The sequence below is a fragment of the Scatophagus argus genome, chromosome 8 (assembly GCF_020382885.2).
Source record: "Scatophagus argus isolate fScaArg1 chromosome 8, fScaArg1.pri, whole genome shotgun sequence".
Classification (NCBI taxonomy): domain Eukaryota; kingdom Metazoa; phylum Chordata; class Actinopteri; family Scatophagidae; genus Scatophagus; species Scatophagus argus.
In genome coordinates, this window is record NC_058500.1 from 4,795,346 (window position 1) to 4,815,317 (window position 19,972).

General features: G+C 42.4%; 1 protein-coding gene across 6 annotated transcripts; it reads left to right on the forward strand.

Annotated features, from left to right (window-relative positions):
- Positions 1-39: 39 nt before the first annotated feature.
- Positions 40-19,969, forward strand: rapgef3 (Rap guanine nucleotide exchange factor (GEF) 3). 6 transcript variants are annotated; one of them, XM_046395605.1, is made up of 28 exons: positions 40-267; positions 2,617-2,702; positions 7,424-7,468; positions 10,988-11,094; positions 11,188-11,309; positions 11,911-12,088; positions 12,274-12,358; positions 12,773-12,833; positions 13,209-13,285; positions 13,413-13,559; positions 13,718-13,824; positions 14,817-14,905; positions 15,026-15,104; positions 15,268-15,418; positions 15,548-15,630; positions 15,720-15,750; positions 15,913-15,988; positions 16,216-16,353; positions 16,448-16,545; positions 16,735-16,860; positions 17,244-17,425; positions 18,058-18,148; positions 18,250-18,300; positions 18,460-18,547; positions 18,647-18,711; positions 18,812-18,866; positions 18,988-19,059; positions 19,179-19,969. In XM_046395605.1, the coding sequence occupies exons 2-28, from the start codon at positions 2,640-2,642 to the stop codon at positions 19,295-19,297; spliced, it is 2,586 nt and encodes an 861-aa protein (XP_046251561.1). In that variant the 5' UTR covers positions 40-267; positions 2,617-2,639; the 3' UTR covers positions 19,298-19,969. The 6 variants fall into 6 exon arrangements, with proteins under 6 accessions (XP_046251561.1, XP_046251558.1, XP_046251559.1 ...); XM_046395602.1 differs by lacking the exon at positions 40-267 and adding an exon at positions 1,090-2,545; XM_046395603.1 differs by lacking the exon at positions 40-267 and adding an exon at positions 1,091-1,906.
- Positions 19,970-19,972: the final 3 nt, after the last annotated feature.

The following is a 19,972-nucleotide window of genomic DNA, read 5'->3' on the forward strand; positions in this document are numbered from 1 at the left end:
TGCTTTTATTCGGATGCTGTCTTCACACACTCTCACACACACTGTTGTGTCTCACTGCTGTGCTCGGCCCATGCCCTCCGGCGCTCTCTCTGACCAACCAGAAAGATACAGGAAGCTGTCCAGCAGCACTCCCCATAACTCACAGAAACTGTAATGACTGTGAAATCATCCTCTGACATGTGAACTGAGCAAAAGCTGAAGAGGGAAGGCAGAACACACCAGCGTGGAGACCGAAGAGCTGAAGAATCTTACAAGAGCGTGAGAGTAGTAAGTTACCAATCCTTTTCAAAATAATTTGACAGACTCACAGATTTATGGTTTATGGTTATATTATTAAAGTTCACCAGAATGAATAATCCTCTATATTCCTTATATGATGTAAGATGTAAGATTGCCTGACCATTTATTATCTGATGTCTGATAAGATTACACATCACACATACATATACAGGTGATGTGATAGCACCAGTGTTTCAAATTTCGAGACAAAGCAACACATTTTTAGTCTAGATAACATGTTGAAGTCTTTAATCGAATTAATTGGTATCGTGACTTTGTAAGTGTCACCATGTGACTGCGCAGCAAGACATGCAGGGGTTTGAACGGTGCTGGCAAAATGAAGGACTTGCAAGGTTTAGATTTATTATCTGCATGTCTGCTTCACTCTCTGCTTAAGTCCTCGTCTGACCATGGGGTCAAAAGGATAAAAGATACGTCTCTCCCTGTCACTGCTGACCAGCCAGCAGGCCAGGAGAGAGGAAGGAAAAGGTGTGTGTGTGTGTGTGTGTGTGTGTGTGTGTGTTGTGCCAGACAGGCACAACAAAGTCACTTGGCAAAGTACACATTCCATGGGCGTAGATGTGTTGCAGGAAATCCCACTCCCATTCCCGGAGGATCTAAATAGAAACACACACACACATACGCAAATAAATATAGAAAGAGAAAGACAGAGAAACAGAGACAAAGCACAACAACAGAAAAAATATTTGTTTAATGGATTAATTTTAAAAAGTGCATTAGTATCCGTCTCTGCACTCATTTATGTATTTTTTTAAGCCTTATATAGACTTTTTCATTTATTGCTTTCTAAACAGGAAATCAGTCCTAAACCTGTCGTCAATAACGAAACTTAGAACAATTTCCTCTCCACTTAATACAGATTGCAGGTCATCTGTGTTTCAATAGAGGGCAGCATTTATTTTTAAAATGCCAGACGGGGATGAGAAGTGAAGCGTCATGCAACGTCACCTGTGACCTGCGTGACTGAAGTGTTCAAGGCGCCAGCAGCCCACATTCAGCCTGTCCTGTGAGATGGAGCTTTTTCATCCTCACAACTGAACATTATACTCTGAACCTAAAACAAGGTCATCCAACAATGCTGCTCTGTTAATGAGCTTTCATTTCAATCCCTGGGCCACAAAGCAATTACCTCAAATTCTCTGGCTTTGTTTCTCAGAAATCAATCTCGAGATTATCCAGATCCACTGTAGCTTAACCTTCTACGAAGCAGTTTGTTCCTTTAACATGGCTGAAGCCTTGTACATTTACTACCATAGCTCCCTCAGAACAGTGCAAACAACACAATCAAGACAGTCACTTTGTCAGATACTATCAAACAGACTGTAGCATTGCACGCTTCCTTATCAGCTAAACTATCAGGTTTGCATTCCCTCAGGAGGTCATAAGAAGCAAAACTGGATTCCTTCATTGTGAACATTCTTAATTTGGCATCCTGGAGTCCCTGTGAGGCATTTGGAATAGACAGAGCGACACATACATTTAGCCAAACCACAGACAACTTATCAGCTATTTTCTGTATAGTTTGATTGCTCGCTTACTTTTAATACTGACCTTTGGGATAGCTGTGACTGGAGGATCCTCATGACGCCTCGGAGGTCTAAACTTGGTAAGAAGTTAGTGTTTTGGTTTTTTTTCTGAGAGATTGTATGAGATATGCCTCACAGTAGCTTTAAAGCTCAGGAAATGCAATGGACATTCTGTTATGAGATAAAAGGAGGGCCTGTTATTCAAAGCGCACTGAGTTCCATAGGCTTTGTGAGCCATCAGTCACTCAACACGTGCAGTGATGGGGTCGGGATCCAAGAAAGAAACAGTAATGTCTAAAACAGAGGTAACACACAGGAGCAACAGGTGCTGGACTTGTAATAACACTGCCGAGAAGAGTGAGTTCCAACACATCGCCCTCCTACATCTTTCCAGCTGGAGGAACAACCAAACCAAAAGTGTGGGAAGCGAGACAGAAATCGTGTTCTTTTCTGTGTGTGTCTTGTGGAAAGCCACAGCGAAGTGACTCAGGCATTGAGGTCAGTACAGGAAGGGCAGCCCAGCACTGGAACAATAGCTGGGATTTAAACAAGTCTTACATAATCTGTCCAGCCTGCAGGACACAGTTGACCACGATCCAGTTATAACTGGAGGTGCACTGGAAGTCAAGTCAAATAGAGGGTCCCCTTGTCCCTGTTTGACAGCATGCAGAGTTACATATCTGTGCTTGGTTTTGGCCAATTAGCCCACAGACAAACAGGTACAATGATGCATTCACTTGTTTATTTCTTGCCTCTTGATGAAAGTGATTATTACCATTTCTTCACACAGATACTGTTCAAGCCATCCTCACTATGGAGAACTTGGTGGAATCCATCTGTTCTCCACCAAGACGTTGTACACCAGAGATGGGGGAAGTAAGTCTTCTGCTTCTACACTACAACATAAATAAAGTCAGTAAAATAACACTGAACCACAGACAAAAGAGAAAATGATTAGAATGCTGCAATATACAGTGTTGACTTTTAAGAATCCATGTGTTACAGTTTAGAGCTGAACAAAATTACTGATGAGAGACAAGTGTTGTTCTCCAACCGTAACTGCTTTGTGTCCTTGAAGCAGTTTATCTGAAAGTCCATGTGCCTTCAGACCCGGCTGAGACAGCTGGACAGTCTGATAAGTGTGTGTGCAGAGTTCTGTATCTCATGCGGGCTGCTGTAAACTACTGCACTGAACAAACCAGTCCCCACAGTCCTTGGGTGGCACATTATGCCCCCCCTTAATAACCTTGACTCAGTCTGGTGAACCTGCAGTGCCAGGCGAGCGGCTCAACAGGAAGTCGCCTTTATGTGCTTGTGCTGAGATTTTCATCACAGGGATGTGCTGTGTAGCAGATGATGAACCATTTCAAAGAAAAGGCAGCAAATCAGCTCTTTAATTCAGTGTCTATGTAGGGATTTTGCTCATCATTTTTTAGATGCTGGTCCATGTTTGATCACCTTGAAACGCTGCTTCTGAGCCTTCAGTGACATCTGTAAGAGTCTGGTGACTGGTGACACACGACATTTTCTGTTCACTGGCATGCTGTAACACAAGGACAAAATGTAACCTGTGTACAAGCACACTGAGTGCCTCGATGTCACGCTCAACAACTCAAAAGCCATTAATTAGAGAGAGAAAATCCCGAGGGAGGCCCCCTGCCTGATGACTCCCAGCAGTTCCTTGCCAAAGCCAGAGAGCGCACGCACGCACGCAACTCAGCATTGCCACAGCGCTGCGAGGGATGGCCGAGCAGTACGCACTCCGTCCTCCCGGAGACAGACGCGTCTGACGAGGTAACCCGTCTGCGATTGGCTGCAGGGACGGCGAACACAATCCTGTCTGGAAATTTGGGTGGAAAAATGCGGAGTGTTGAGCCGGCGTTTCGTCGTCGCTGTCCGGTAACGAGCGGGTGAAGGAACGATTTTCTGCGCCGTAAATAATGTCTGGAGGGACTGACTCCGTGTGCAGATCTTCTGACTGGGAAAGTTGTTTGTCGGTTGTTCTGATCTGAGACGAGATGCATCTGTTTCGGAGTCACAATTACCAAGTGTTCCCCGACCGCTACTCAGTGGAAACACCGACCATACGAGGCATCAGCTGGGTATGCTGCTTTACTGTTTGGGCCAGAGAAATAACTGCAGAGAAACATTGTGTTGGGTGGCACACACAGATGATCGGGGGAGGAGATGAGAGGGGTGATGAATACCCCACCATTATTGTTGATCAATGGTGGAATAAGATAGTGATAAGTAATGAGATAGTAAAGGTACCACAGTTTAATTACTTTCTTAAAAGGAAAAGCTCTGCATAGAACATTTTGCTAAAAGAATCCTGAAACACAGGTTTGTATGACTAATGTTGCACCTGGTAAACTTACCTCGTACACTGCCAGGTATCTTAAGCCATAATAATGCATCTCAATTTGTTAGTTATTATGTATATTTTGTATAAAAATTAACCTGCAGTGTAACTGATGTTGTCCAATACATGTAACAACAATAACAATATTGGCTTTGTAGTGGAGTAGCAGTTTAAAGTTGCATGAAATGTATATATTTAAAGTAGAAGTACCTTGAAATTATACTGAACTACAATTCACCTGAATGTATTACCCTCAACCGCTGATCTTCATCGTGTTTATCGCCGTGTTCCCCATTGCAACCACTGTCTTCTCTGGTGCCTTTTCAAAGTAAGGACAAGACGATTTGTGTTGTCAGTGACTTTGTAAATCTTAAGCTTTATTGCAAAATAAGAACCAAGATGTCACCTGTTTTCTGTAAATGTCTTGAAGCTGATAGTTTGGCATCTGGTGAATGTCTCACACATGGGGGATTAACAACCCCAAACCTTGTTAACGTGACAACCACCTGCAGCATAAACTGCATCGACTTGCAGGATCAGTGTTTGTCAGAGAGCAGGTGAAAAGTGTTTATGTAACAATAGGATTCAGTTAACTTCACTTACTCTCACCTCCACTATGACACAGTTCAGGTCTCAGAAAGGGCTGCTTGCAGATATTTGCAGATTGTCTCCGGTGGACTGAAACAGATTTCTCTATTGTTTCAGCAGCTCGGGTGTGGGGACACAGTAAGGTAACAAAGCACAACGTTTTTTGTTAATCAACCTCAGGTTATAAATAGCGTATTGTTTATTGTTCACGTTCACCATTACAGCCCCACTCGGTTTACAGAAGAGTTCGTAGAAGAATGCAGAGGGGAGGTATTTGTTTCCAGGTCACAGGAAGAAACTGAACAGTGGAGAGACCCTTAGCTTCTAAATTTACTTGACTTTTAAGCATGAGCAGGTCAAAGACCGGCGTAAATTTTCACAGGCTGCATTCTGAACTTCCTGCTGCTACTAGCCAAATATCAACATCATATTTTACATAAAGCAGCTTGAAGCTACAATAACTGACCGTTATGTTTTGGATCTGGATTGCTAGTATGACACCTGAGCTTAATAGTCAATCGTTGTAACGTGCTGCACATATTCTCAAATGTCAGGGGAGTATAGTTGAACTGCACCAAGGGAGTTTGTGTTTATTCAGGTTATCTTCCTCATGATGAATTACATAAGAACCCTTCCACAGGGATGTCCTCAACAGGCCAATCACAAGATTTACTCAAAAGTGTAAAGTTCAAGTTGACAGCAAAAGCAGCCTGATCGTAAAATGAATAAATGTGTTAACTTGACATTTCACTGTTGTCATTTACACAAGAGGGCACTGGCAACATGGCCCAACCACTTTTTGATTTGATTCCGCTTTTCTCTCCATCAGCATCTGCAGCTGAAACTGGCGGTTGCTGATTTTGCAAAATTGTGGCAAAATGTTAACCCAGGACCTAATATGTGCTGTTCACTAAACTATGGCTAAGCCCTTGATACACAACATCTTTTCCCTGGGAACATTGTTTGTACAATGCTGGCACAAAAGGCAACGGGATCTGCCTTAAGATTCATTTCATAACTGCATGTCTCAGATATTAATCAAAGCTGCAGAGAGTCCCAGAGTTACATTTTTCCCTAAATGGTATCCAGTATCTTTGTCCACTGAGGGGTGATAGCAACAACGAGCACAATTTAACAGGAACTGGAGGCATTTGCTAATTCCTTCTCTGAGGGTATGCGAGCAGATACCTCTAACAGGGTCCAAACTGTGCTCATTCTTCTGTCGTCGGCCATAAGATGCCAGGCCGTCGTCTCCCTGTCTTTCTTGCTCTTGCATACCAGTGCTGAGGCATGGAGAAAACACAGAACGAAATACCTAGCGTTCATGAAGGTTCCTAATTTTGTCTGCCCTTGTACAGACGTGAAAAGACTCAAATATCCTCAAAATACTTAAGAACCCAAACCTCAACAAGTGAAAAATGTATTCTATGTGTTTTTTCAAGCTCTTCACCCTCAGCCACAGACTTGCAATGTGGAGCTAATGAGGGTTTTTATGAGTTAGTTAAAACGATTGCCAGTGTGCCACTGAGGCCGATGTGACCCAGCTGGCTGCACAGCAAGCCAGACAAAACATTCAGAATGACTGGAGACACAGATGTGTATCAGTGATGTGAAGAGCTGATCGCATCCTTCTGATCAATACAGGCAGCTACTGTATGTGTGTCAGCCATGCCATGTGATTATTTTGCATATTTTAAATTCTTTACCAGTCATTCATACAGTGCATCAATGCAGCACAAAGAAAGAAACACATGCATTATACTGCACACTGCTTCCCATATGACATTTAGTAAATACTTTGTGCTTACAACCTGAGCAACAAGAGTTGTGGTAAAATTGAGGCACATGTACAATAGTTTTCCTTCATTATGCGAGGACCCAGAAATAGCACTAAGTATCCACAAGCTACCAGATCTGGAGAGAGGAATATTTGATGTTAATATTTGCCTTGAAGAACGGCCTTCCCATGCAGTCACCTTGGGAATACAGGTAGACAACAGCTACAAGGGGATCATAAAAACATCAAAACCAAACCAGAAAGGGGAAATACAGCTTAGGCCAAAGTGCAGACATGGCAATGTTTGAATATATGCAGCAGGTTTAAGTTAGGGCTGATCTGACTCTTGTTAGTGCAGAAAGTAATGGAGTCTCCAGAAATAAAGTATGATTAAACCTGTGTACCTCTTCATCTATCTGTATTGAAATAATCAAAATTTCCAAAAGCCCTGTCATATGAAAGGACAGTGTGTAGTTAAAAGCACTCTTTCAAATTTCACTTTGAAAACGCGTGGCAACAGATTATGTACTTTCCTTTGCTGATCTCTATGCACTCTTTCCTCCCACTTCATTACACACACTTCACACCCACCCACATCACACTGGAGACAATGGTAACACGGCACAGGTTGAGATAATGTATTTGTGTTGACCTTCATCCCAATGAAAAGAAAATAAATCTTCTTTCTATCTGGACAGTCCAGCTTGGTTGTATGTGTTTATTTGTTGTAACTGCGGCGAGATTATCATCATCAACCAGTCCAGCTAGTTCTTGTGAAATGCCAAAACAACTTTTCTGCTTTATTTCAGAGGCTTCAGATATGCAGAAATGGCTCAGCGGTGTTAACGTGTTTCTCTCTGTCCCCTCTAGACCCCACTGCCGGAGGCTCTGAATTCAAAGGACACAATGAAGCAGGTGTGTATGCCAGAGAAGGTGAGCTATGCATCACCTCTGATGTTCTCACTGGTGTTTTAAACTCCTGCTGAACATAAGGAGACACCCAGTGCCAAAGGCCTTGCATTGATTGTTGTACATCGTTGAACAGTTTGAATAAATTGGACTGATTGAAAATCTGAGAAATCTGATTTTTTTTAGCTTTGGTCATCACGGTTAATTATTACTTAGCATCTTAAAGTAAGTCATGTGATGTGATTTGTCTTTTTTTTTATTCAAAATATCCAAAACAATTCCACAGTCATGTTTGTAAGCACATATCAGGCCTCTCAGCTTCTCTCTGTGTCGCTGCTAATTAGCTAACCTCAATATTTGGCACCGGTTGATTGTGAGTCTTTAAACTAACGCCAGCCTGGTGGCTTTAAGCCACACTGACCTCTGCCATCATCCAGAGTTGCAGTGCTTGCATCCTCTCAGACTGCTGAACTTGTTCTTTTGTTGTTATAATATCCTGCATTACTACTCAAGCGAGTCTTAAAAACACATTCCTCACGAGGCAGGCAGTCACAAGGAGTCTAAAGGGCACTCCAGGGCCAACAGTTAATTGACCCTCCCAGCCCTGTCTGAGCCTACACCTCATCCAGCCCAGGCCCCTCACACTGCTTTATCTCAGCTCCTTTGACAGCATGCCGAGGAGAGAACCTTTTAAAACCTTGATAACAGGGCATGACATGGAAAGTGAATCCAGGTTGGGTTCAGTGGTCTCTCTTGACAGTGGAGAAGTAGACATTGAGAGAGAGTGAGAGAGAAAGCATCTTTCAAATGCAAAAGAAGTCAGTGCCTGTGAATTTTGTTTTGTGCTGCAGAGAGAAGATTGAGGAATCGCTTCTGCAGGAGGCAGACTGCGTTTCTAACCTCTTGGAGCTTTTGTTTGGTTGCTTAGCAAGTGCTGGCTCCACATTCAAAAAGTCTCTAATGAGCATCATACATTCTGATAGCACTGCACAAGATGGATTGTTTTTAATAACCTGTGTTTGATTGCAATGTAGTTTTCCTTTTTAGATGTGAACTTGAGGTTTGACATGACCAAATGAGGGCTGGAACAACAACATTTGACCCATATTCACCATGTAGTGCAGGATGGAACTGTTCCCATCAGACGTGTGATCTTGTATTTTTCTCACGCTGAGAGAGTGGAGAAGTCGGGTATCTGCAGTCCATTAATATCCTTGTCAGCTCTCGCAGTGTTCATCTGTGGCTGCTTCTCACACAGCACAGCCCACCAAGGTCACTGAGGGAGTAAGGAACAGAGAAATGTGTCGCCTACAGAGGAGACATACAGTGGATGAGCGTACCCATCGTCAGTCCACCCCACAAAACAAATGCATTCAGTAAACCACATACTAAACACTTCAAAAGCTTGTGACTAACTCTTTCAGCCAGGACTGGATTGATGTTAAAGAAGATAATACACAGAAAAGATGATGTGATTGTGTTGTGATAATAATCTTTTTCAAGAGAATGACCCTGTTCGTTCCTGCCTCACAGTAAGCATATGCTGAAAAGTGTTTGAACAAACTGTACAGGCTGTAGAGCAGCTGTTGTGTAGCTACCTGAAACAAACAAATGGGTGTAGTAATTTAGGATCGTTGGTAAAGCTCATAAAATTGACAGTTTAAGCACAAACTCATCTGAGGTTGATTATTACACTTTGCATCAGCGGTCTAAATGAACTTTTTAATAATAGACTCTTGACTGTGAAGCTACCTCAGCAGCACATTGGACCCCCAGTCATAAAATGGATCCCAACTTTACAAACGTCCCATACATCAGTGTTGGTCACCGCATGCCAACTGAGTGTGTATTGTCCTCTGGAAAGGTGTTTGCCCTGTAATTCGACTCAGCTGGAACAATTACCTGCTAAGATAATAATCCAAGATAACATGATTAGGTGGCCTATGTGCAGACGATAACCAACGCACAGTCCAGCACTGGAATGAATTACAGAAATAGAAAATGTTTTTTGCATGTTTACATTATGGTCAGGTTTTGCGGTCAGGGCCAGGTCCACTCAGTGAAATCTAGCTTTGATATTGTTTTTATAAAGGCTGGGTTTAGGTAATGGAAAATTGCCTCATTGAGAAATTACGTTTTGGAGCTGACATGCCTGAGAATGTGACTGTGGGAGTCCCAGAGGGAAAACGGGCCCCTGGGAATACTGGTGACCTCCAGACAACATAAATCCTGCCGGGCACAGCAGATTTCTCAGGGCACATTTACTTTGTTGATGTCTGGGAACAGGCCGATGTTGGGAAGATAGGCTGAAGTGTGTACTGCACTGTGTTGCCCACAGCAGTCTGTTATAGTTGAACATCATAATTAGCACTCCTGTGTGAACTTAGATCTATTGGGCCCCCTTCATGGCCCCCTTCCTGATACAAGGGCATAAATGGTGTTGTCTTCAACTCTTCATGAGATCAGTAGATCAGTTAAAGTTCAGAATTCGTTTTTATGTTCTGAAGGAGTTGCAGCAGTTTAGACAAGGCAGAGGGTGACGCTTGCTCATATCACCACTCCATTTAATAAAAACTAAGATAGGAAAGGGTCATTGTTCGTTTCTGTGTGCATCTCAGGACCACTACCGTGGACAAACAGCAGCGCCTCGAGGAAAATCCGAAGAACAAACAGGCAACAGTCTGAATCACTCGTGGAATCATAAGACTGAGTGCAGGAGACGTGTGTAGGGGGGTCTAACAGCAGGGGAGGAGCAAAATGTTTACTCATGTCAGTCATTAAGGCAGTAAATATTGTTGGGTGGTACTTTGATCCGATTTGCTTTGAAGGAGAAGTAGAGCACAGTATAAAGCGTGAGAAGACCTGAAATAAGACAGCTGCATAGGACTCTGCAGCAAAGCACCTTAGTGTTACATAAGCCTTGCTTCTGCATCAGTGGTTTTTGCACCCTTGACTGCAGTCTTTTTGGGTTTCAGACCAGACCCGAGTGAGTTCTGTGTATGTGTGTCTGGTGGTTGGAGTGAGGTGGGGGTGAAAGGAAATACAATGAGGGTGGTCAGAAAGTGAAAGTTTACTGCCGCAGTGTGCCAGCCTCACAGAGGCTGGGAACCCAGCAAGGTGTGGGAGAGTTTTACACAGCCATTTTTAAATCCTTCTCACCTCCCTACAGCCCACACACACCAACTTACACTCCAACGCCCACAGAAATCTCCATACACGCTGTTGACGTACTTAGCCTTCACACATAATCTCCATGCTGAGGGGAAATAAACTCATCTCCCTCTTTTCATACACACACACATGCTCACACACTTGTTTCTTTTGCTAACTTCTGTCTGCCGCCAACACACATCTTTCAGTAAACAAGACCGCCTGTGTTACACGTTCTGCTCCTTTATGTACACAGCCGTCTCTTACTCTTTCTCAGCCTGTTTTCATCACATCAAATCACATGAAGATCCATAAAAGACAGACACAAATACATTAACTGCTTAATAATCCTTTTTTATTATTGTGTTGACTAAGTTTCTTTCAGATCGTGTCTTAAAGGCCGCGAGATCGGTGTATAGTGTCATGATCGAGAGGAACCCCGGTCTGATCCGAGACAGAAAATATCACCTCAAAACATACAGGTACCCACACTGGGGGTGTGACGTCCTCCATTTTAACAACGTGACAGTCTTAGCAAATTACTCTCAAATTCTCATACTGAATTTCTTCCACAGACAATGTTCTTCTGGTAAGGAACTTGTCGATTGGCTGATGAAACAAAACGAATGCCTGCAATCGAGAAGCCAGGCAGTTGGAATGTGGCAGGTCCTGGTAGATGAAGGAATCCTTGTTCATGGTAAGAACTAAAGGGCTTGGATGTGCATCCCAAAAGCAACCAAAAATAAGAACACATTAACATATTTGTCAAGGGCTGGGCGAACTCAAAACTTGTGGAATACTTCCACAAGCAGTTCAGTCATATTCTGGTATTTTTTTAATACGTTCCTCCTGATAATAATGTCTCAGGCTGAAAGCGGCAGCTTCCAAGAAGTGCTTGAGTAGCCTGGAATCTGGTGACTGAGCCTGCCAGGGCATATGTTTCACAGTTTTGTTCTCTGTCAAGTATTCACTAACCACTCATGCTCTTTATTTTGGGAATTGTCTTCCCAGAAGAGAACACTCCAATCAGGGTATAAACGCTTCATCATCAAATGAAGGGCATCACTCAGAATAGATTTGCACATATTTCCATGGATCTGGTCATTCTGGAGTTTTCTAAAGTTACTGCATTACAATACACTCTCCTTAAGGTCAATATATACTCATTTAGTTCTTTTTTTTAACTAATCCATGTTTTTGTATCTCATATTTATGTGATCACCGTATCTCTAAAGGTTCCCACTCTGAGTTACATTTGGGTCTCATTAATTGTTTTCCTCCTCTGTGCCTGAATCAAGTGAAGCATGAGTTGAACTTCCATGACAAGGACACTCAGTTCTACCGCTTCCAGGACTCTGAGTGCAGCCTGAACCACATAACAAATGAGAAGGACTCGGAGGACGAGCTGCAGGAGGCCCTGTCGCTACTGTCTCAGCTGGGGCCTGATGCTCTGCTCACTATGATTCTACGCAAATGGTCAGTATGTGGAGCCTTCATATGAAAACCTTGGTTAGTTACTTCCTTTTCGTAGTTATCATATATGACGCCTCTATAAGGTTCATACAGTCTTTCAGAGGAACCGGCACAGTTGGATTTTGTCATCAAAGTTGCAAGGTTTTAAGTTCATGTGTGGTTGATTTCCTGAACTCCCCTGTTTGTAGCCCCAGTCAGAGGAGTGCTGAGGACCTGGAGGTCATCTACGAGGAGCTGCTCCATGTCAAGGCTGCCGCTCATCTCTCCACCTCTGTCAGTCACTATTACCCACTGCTCTTTATATCAGTGTTCTTATGATGTAGATATGTTTTTAATGTGATTGCTTTGTCTTAAAAACAGTTTTAAAGACAGAGTTTTTTTATGCAGGAGAGTGAAACAGCCAAGCAATTATATTGTAGTTTGAAAGTTTTACTTTGATGTGACAGAAAAAAAACTCATTTCAATCTGAATTATCCATAAAACCCTTGACATTGTTTGCTAAATAAAGAAAATGTTTCTGATGCATTTAGAACAATAGCTACTAATAGTCGTTAATCAACCAAACTTTGCATCCAGTTTCTGCTGATTCTCAAACTACACTGACCAAAGAACCATAACCATAACAATCAAACAATGAAAACAAGAGATTTCAATGCAGCTGAGTCTTATTTACTGCTGTGCCTGTAGGTGCGTAAGGAGCTGGCAGCAGTGCTGGTCTTTGAATCACATGCCAAGGCCGGAACAGTCTGTGAGTGTGACAGCTTTGCTGACGTTTCAGTTTGGGTGATAGAGAGCCTTGCTTCAGTGTGTAGCTGAACCATCCTGCAGTGTGTTGCCTCTTAACATCCTCTTAAACACGACGCACCTTTATATCATCTCCACTAAATCACGCACAACTTCGGGGCCTGTTCAAACATCCTCATGTCATGATTGACTCATTACTTCAGTGGAGGTAATCAGATCACCCTGTGTGTTTTTGCTCTTCCCGTCTCTCACTCTGTCCATCTTGAAGATGAAAGTCATACATGCGTAATAAAGCCCATTGTATAAATGTGCCCCGTAAATCTTCATGCTGTGTGTAAGTGACTGATGTCAGTGCTGATGATGTGTTTTTGTGATGCAGTGTTCAGTCAGGGGGACAAAGGCACTTCTTGGTACATCATCTGGAAAGGGTCTGTCAATGTGATCACACATGGAAAGGTAAATCCATTCATTCTCTGGGTGCAAAAAATAACATTAACAGATCTCTTAGTCGTCACTGCTGCAGTGCCTTGTTATTTAGAATTGGATGCCAGTATAACGTACTGACAGCACTGTGTGCGTGCAGGGCCTGGTAACTACGCTACACGAGGGCGAGGACTTTGGACAGTTGGCTTTGCTGAATGATGCACCTCGTGCTGCCACCATCATCTTGAGGGAAGACAACTGCCATTTCCTCCGTGTTGATAAGCAGGACTTTATACGCATCCTCAAGGTGCGTCTGAGCAGCTTATTATTGTATGTTGCCACGTATTTAAGGCAATATGTCATTGCTTAAATACTGCAGTTCTTATTTCTCTGTGTGTATCACCAGATAGAATAAATATGCACCGGACCAGGTCGTTACCCACATCTGTTTTTCTTGTGCTTTAGGATGTTGAAGCCAATACAGTGCGGCTTGAAGAGCATGGGAAAACTGTGCTGGTGCTGGAGAAGAGCACCGACTTGGCTGAGCAGGGAGGAGCAGGAAACTGCAGCAAGTGAGAAACTCTGACCAACACACCTCTGAGACAATACAGCAGTCATTTTACATGCACATTTATTGTCATTCAGACACTTTACCTGGGTGTGGTCTGATACTGTATGACACCAATAACACTGCCACTGGTCATTATAACACAGTTAGTTTGCGTTAGTATACAGACCTTTCATTTTTAAGATTGTAATAATGGACTGTAATCTGACAGCCAGAAAAGAAATGGACTTCAACCCTGCCTTGTTGAAGACTCGTTATCAGTCTTGAAGTGTTTTAGCAAACATAAAATTGAATTAACATGATGTCGACCTCCCATGCTTAACCTCGTTGCTCTCTTCACTTGCCCGACAAACTACAATCATCTCCTTTTTGTTCCATCTATTTTTTCCAAACAACCAAGATTTACTATCCGAGGAGCCCGACCGTTACTACATTTTTGTACCTGATGTCATTGGGCAAGGGGCCATCAATTTGAGTTATGAAAGTTATGACGTAGATTCAGTTTGTGCTGGAAGGCAAGCCATTTTATAGTTCAACAGTAAACATATGATCTGTAATTGATCCAACACTGCCGTCTACTCATGATTTGTTATTGGCATTTTGCCAAGCGTCATAAACACCAGGACAGGAGCCTGCAGGACAAACTGTGCAACAAATACATCAGCTTGTCAATATCCATGCAAACCAATAATCAAGTAAATAAAATAAGATGGTTCTCACTTTTTCACACACGTCACCTGTAAATTGTGTTTGGAGCTGACTAGCAATTGTTATCAATCTAACATATTAAATTAAGTTGGGTTAACACAAAGCACCACTGTGTCTAAGAACAGTATCACCATATTGTTCATTTGGTGTTGTGCAGTCACCCTTAGAATAACAGTAATAAGGAATCACTGAAGTAGTTTATATCTATAGAAACACAAAAGGTTTCCTTCAGTGTTGGGAAAAATTATCTGCTCTGTTTCTTCCTGTCTTCTTATGTGCTCCGTGCAGGTACACAGTCATGTCAGGAACACCTGAGAAAATCCTGGAACACCTGCTGGAAACAATAAAGTTGGACTCTAATGGAAGTGACTCTATAGGTGGGAGCCTGCAGCCATCCTCTTGCTTATTCCTCCTTTTTATCGAGTGACTGAAAGTGATTGGATTTCGGTCAGCTAATCAGTCAACCGTGTGTTGTTGTGATGTTTGTCTCCCTGTAGATCCCTTTGTGAGCGACTTTCTTCTCACCCACAAAGTCTTCATGCCCTGCAGCCAGCTGTGTCCTGCACTACAGCACCAATATCCTGTGATGGGCAACAATAATACAAAGTGATGAGGAGGATGATGATCACAGTTTTCACACAGCATTTAGTTAGTTAGTAAATTTTATTCTGCTGACACACAATAGTGAGTAATCATTTTGTAAAGATTTTTATGTTACGCCCTTTAACCGTCCTGGCACATACCAGGCAGAGCTCTCTGAGGGTTCAGATCAGGAGAAGGATTCCTACATTCTCACAAGAAAGCAGAAGGTAGTGAAGCTGATTGGCCAGTGGGTGGCGCTGTATGGCCTTCTGCTGAAAGAGGACCCCATTGCCATGGACTTTCTGGAGGTGAGTTTGCAGACTTCACTCTTCACTGTGGACTGGAATATTTCCATTGGATTTTAAGATCATATGTTTTATTTATGAATTAATGAATCAATAATTATATTTCTGCTTTTTTAACCTTTGCCGAGACAGAGGTTGAAGAAAGAGGTGGCAGCTGATTTTCGTCTGTCCAGCCTGCTGAAAGAACAGTTTCGGGAAAGGAGGAGAGCAAAAGTGTAAATTGTCTATATCATCATTCCTCCCAATTTTTACAAGTCATAAATGTTGTAGCATGTAGTCTAACATTGTTTCAATGTCACTACAGATTGGAGAATGGATATCAGTCACTGAGCAGGGTGAGCATCTTCACAATTTTTTTGTGTTTTCAGATGACAGCTGGGCGCAGAATATTAATATCAGAGATACATTTTAATGTGAAAACAGTTTGTATGTCATGCTGCTGGCATCGGCCAGTTTAATGTCACCGACTTGCTGAGTCACTCTGATGCTTTCCACAGAACCAGCAGTTTGATTGGTTTTTAAGTTGTGAGGAACCAGTTGGGAGGTTACAACCAATCAGAGCGCAAGATAAAGGTGAGTAAACAAAAACAAATAAAACATTAGGAATACTGTGTGTGTACATGCACATGAATGAACTTAACTTGCTTTGACTTATGCCGCTGTTGCAACATAGCTGAACTTAGATGAGCTCATGTATCTGTGGGTGTTGTTTATGAGTAACACGCATCACCACACATCATTTACTCGCGTCATCAATCGGCGTATCAGCGTATCTTGGCTTCTGTCCCTTCTCGGTGCAGTGCTGTATGAGATCTACAGGCCAGACAACAAGGCTCTCACTCTGATGCTCCCAGTGAACACATCCGTACAGGACGTGATGTCAGCAATCGTCAAACCAGGCGGAGATCACATCCTGGTCAAAATGAACTCCACGGGAGGTGGGATAGAGTTGTTGATCACACAACTTTTGCATAGATATCTTTTATTTAAATTGCCATTTCCTGAAAATTAGTTTTTGATGTGCGCCCACAGAAAGAGCTCAGCTGAAGCTGGATGCTACTGCGGTCTTCACAGCACTGGGACACAACGAGAGACTGTTCATCTGCACAAGCAGCCAAGTGGAACAGCTGGTGAGCACCAGTTTTTTAGTATAACATTAATACAGGAAATGTCATCCCTTCAGACATATTTTCATTATTATTATTAATTATGGTGCATACAGTTTAGACTGGTGGTTTAGTTCAAAGCAGTTTAAGCCATCAAAGGCCATCAATTTCCTACCTTTTAATTGTCTTTGTTTCTCTGTCTCTTTCTCCTAGACGCCCCTGAAGGAGCAGCAGGGTCCAGAGCGAGGAACATCTGACATCCTGGAACAAATGGGCTCCAAAGACGTCGCCAGCGAACTCACCAATTATGACTGGGAACTGTTCAATGCCATGCACGAGGTGACAACCACAGCATGAACAAGGACGGTTACCAAACAAAGAGGAAATTGCTTACCTACACTTCAAATGCCTTATCTGAACTGAGCTCCAGTAATCTGTTATATCTCCATCATGTCATCAAGTAAAGCCAAAACTGAAACCAGCATTCAGACATCAACTGATTTCTACAAAGGACTCAGTATCTGATAAAAAAAAAAAAAAATCTTTCTGAGTCATGCTCCTTACAGCCATAGATCATCTGGACCTCTGGTATCAACTTCCTGCATACTTTGCATGTTTATGAATGAAATCACATTCAAAGAGTCACCTGTAAAAACTGGCGCCTCTTTGATATCCAGATTTGTTTTTCACTCACTTGTGACTCAATGTCTCGACATCTACAGGTGGAGCTTGTCTACTACATATTCGGTCGTCATAAATTCCCAGGAGCCATCACTGCTAACCTGGAGCGGTTTGTGCGTCGCTTCAATGAGGTGCAGCATTGGGTGGTGACCGAACTGTGCCTCTGTGAGGACCTGGTGAAACGAGCCGTGCTGCTCAAGAAGTTCATAAAGATTGCTGCAGTGTAAGTTAGTTACATAAAACCTTAGTCATGTTTTAATGACAGTGAAGCTCAGTCAGTCCACCGCTTTGGTCCAGACTGAAATACCTTAACGATCATTGGATGTATTCGTAATCCCCAGAGGATGAATCTTACTGATTTTGGTGATCCGCACTTTTTCACGCTGTTTATTTTTCTAATCTCTTTTGTGATACTCAGATTGTTATTTGCCCAACACTTTAGTTAATAACCAAATTCCTTTGCAATTATGATCATTCAGTGGAGCCATGAGATCGAGTTCCCACCAGACTCTTATCATGAGCAGCTGTCAATCATGATGTCACACATGATGTTTTTTTATAGAATCAAGTAACCAAATAATCCAAACTTATCAGAAAATGAAGGGTACGGTCACAAATGCGCCAAATTAAAGAATCACATGAGCAGATTTGCGTCTGTGGTTCATGTGGAGTTTTCTGTTGAAATTTGATGTTAATTTTGCCTCGGCAGGCGCTGGTCACATCCCAGATTTGTGCATGTGTGACCGTGCCCTCATACTGTCACACTGTTGATTGTGTTAGCTAGTCTTGTATGCATGCAGTATCTTTAAAACCTGAAACCCAGTTGTTCATAGCCACGTGTCCTCCCTGTCACAGATTAAAGGAGCAAAAGAATCTCAATTCATTCTTCGCCGTGATGTTCGGATTGAGCAACAGTGCAGTGCAGAGGCTTTACAAGACCTGGGAGGTGAGAAATACACAATGCAGTGTTTATAATGACATTAAATGTTGTGTCACCATTTACTAAACAATAACTTTGGTAATTTGCATGTTTTTTATCTATTACAGAGAATCCCCAGCAAGACAAAAAGAATTTACTGTGCTTATGAGAGGTTGATGGTACGTTAGTGTGTGGTTTAATTTCAATGCATTTCATAAATGTGCTGTTCCACTATAGTCATCCTACTTCTTAACATTCAAAGGCAACCTACAGAATTTCCTGTTAATTGAGACATAAAGTGTTAAAATGATGCAGTGTTTATTTTCTACTCCTGTTAGGATCCCTCACGCAACCACAGGGCCTACAGACTGGCCGTGGCCAAACTCAGTCCTCCCTACATCCCCTTCATGCCACTCCTCATCAAAGGTAACACATGTCACAGTGTCACCCAAAAATCATGAGATGTGAATCTCATGTAAGCTAATTCACTTATCACTGACTTGTTTTTCTGTTCCAAATGTGCAGACATGACATTCATCAACGAGGGAAATCCAAATTATGTAGACAAATTGGTCAATTTTGAGAAACTGGTAAGATAAAATTTAAAAAAAAGAAACATTTTTGTTTCTTTGCTCAGTTTGATTGTTTTTGATTGACTTAAAATGTTTCCTTGTCTTTCAATTCTCACAGCGCATGATTGCCAAGACAGTGAAAATTGTACGAGGATGCAGGAGCCAGCCTTACGGTAAGTGATCCAGTTACGTTTGTCAGAATCTCAGACACAGCACAAAGAAGGGTTTACCGTGGTTTGGGGTATGAATGACGCACATGAAAATTATCCAAAATAAGCTCCTGTTTTTCTGCAGTGCCATCATCTCCACAGAGGGGCCTGGCAGACCGCATGTTTCTGGAATCGCCTGCTACCCGCCTGTCTACATGTAAGCTACATCTGCCTTAACATTAACTGCTGTATCCAGATGTAGTGTGTACGCTAAAGAGTTTCTTCTTACATTAGTCCTTTTTCAATCACATTAAATCACATATTCCTCTCATCCAGACTCAGACCACGCCCTTCCTCTGCGGAGTCCCAGCAACATCCGACACTACCTTCAGAACCTGAAGGTGATCGACAACCAGCGCAAGCTCACACAGCTATCAAGAACGATAGAGTGCTAGGACGCTGACCTGCAAATGTACAAAGACTGTAAAACTGTGGCAGGAACATGAACCACAAACGGACTGTAGCCAGATGAACAAAACTTCCACATTCGCCTCAGTAATTTGGCCCTTTGGAGGTGTTGAGGATATCTACGCTTATTCAAAGAGCTTAGATGTTCGTGGATAAGTTTTCTGCACAACATCAACCGTGAAAATGTGCTGTGTGCAAACGAATGGCCTCCAGTGCTGAACAGGAGAATCCAATTCTCTGTCCATGGGACTTAAGGGACACTTTTTGATCCAAAAAGCCTTACAGCACACCAGTGTATACATTTCTGTGTGTGTGCCACAACTGACACTGATCCTCTCACAAAGGCAATGTTACAAAATGTACAGCTGAGCAAAGTATGCCTGTCTTTAGTGTTAAAATTCATTTATGCGTCATTTGGTATGCTGCTGCCTGTGGAAGAACCACTCCTGCGGTTCCACAAAAGGACTATTGATACACATGCTCCAGATATTTGCCATAGCTAATCGCATTAGGTCTGTTTTTGTGAACTCGTATCTTCACGTTAAAACTAACAAATTGTATCAGACAAATTTTTGACAAAAAGCCGCAAGCTGACATGCATATAATTTCATACAATGTTGTTTTCTAAATAAATTATTTTCTCAGTTATGTGTATTCAATGA

Bases quoted from the DNA above. Each gene is read 5' to 3' on its own strand.
- rapgef3 (XM_046395602.1), top strand. From the start codon at position 2,491: ATGCAGAGTTACATATCTGTGCTTGGTTTTGGCCAATTAGCCCACAGA. The intron at 12,359-12,772 runs GTCAGTCACTAT...CTGTGCCTGTAG, and splicing joins CCGCTCATCTCTCCACCTCT to GTGCGTAAGGAGCTGGCAGC. The intron at 18,548-18,646 runs GTAACACATGTC...CCAAATGTGCAG, and splicing joins CATGCCACTCCTCATCAAAG to ACATGACATTCATCAACGAG.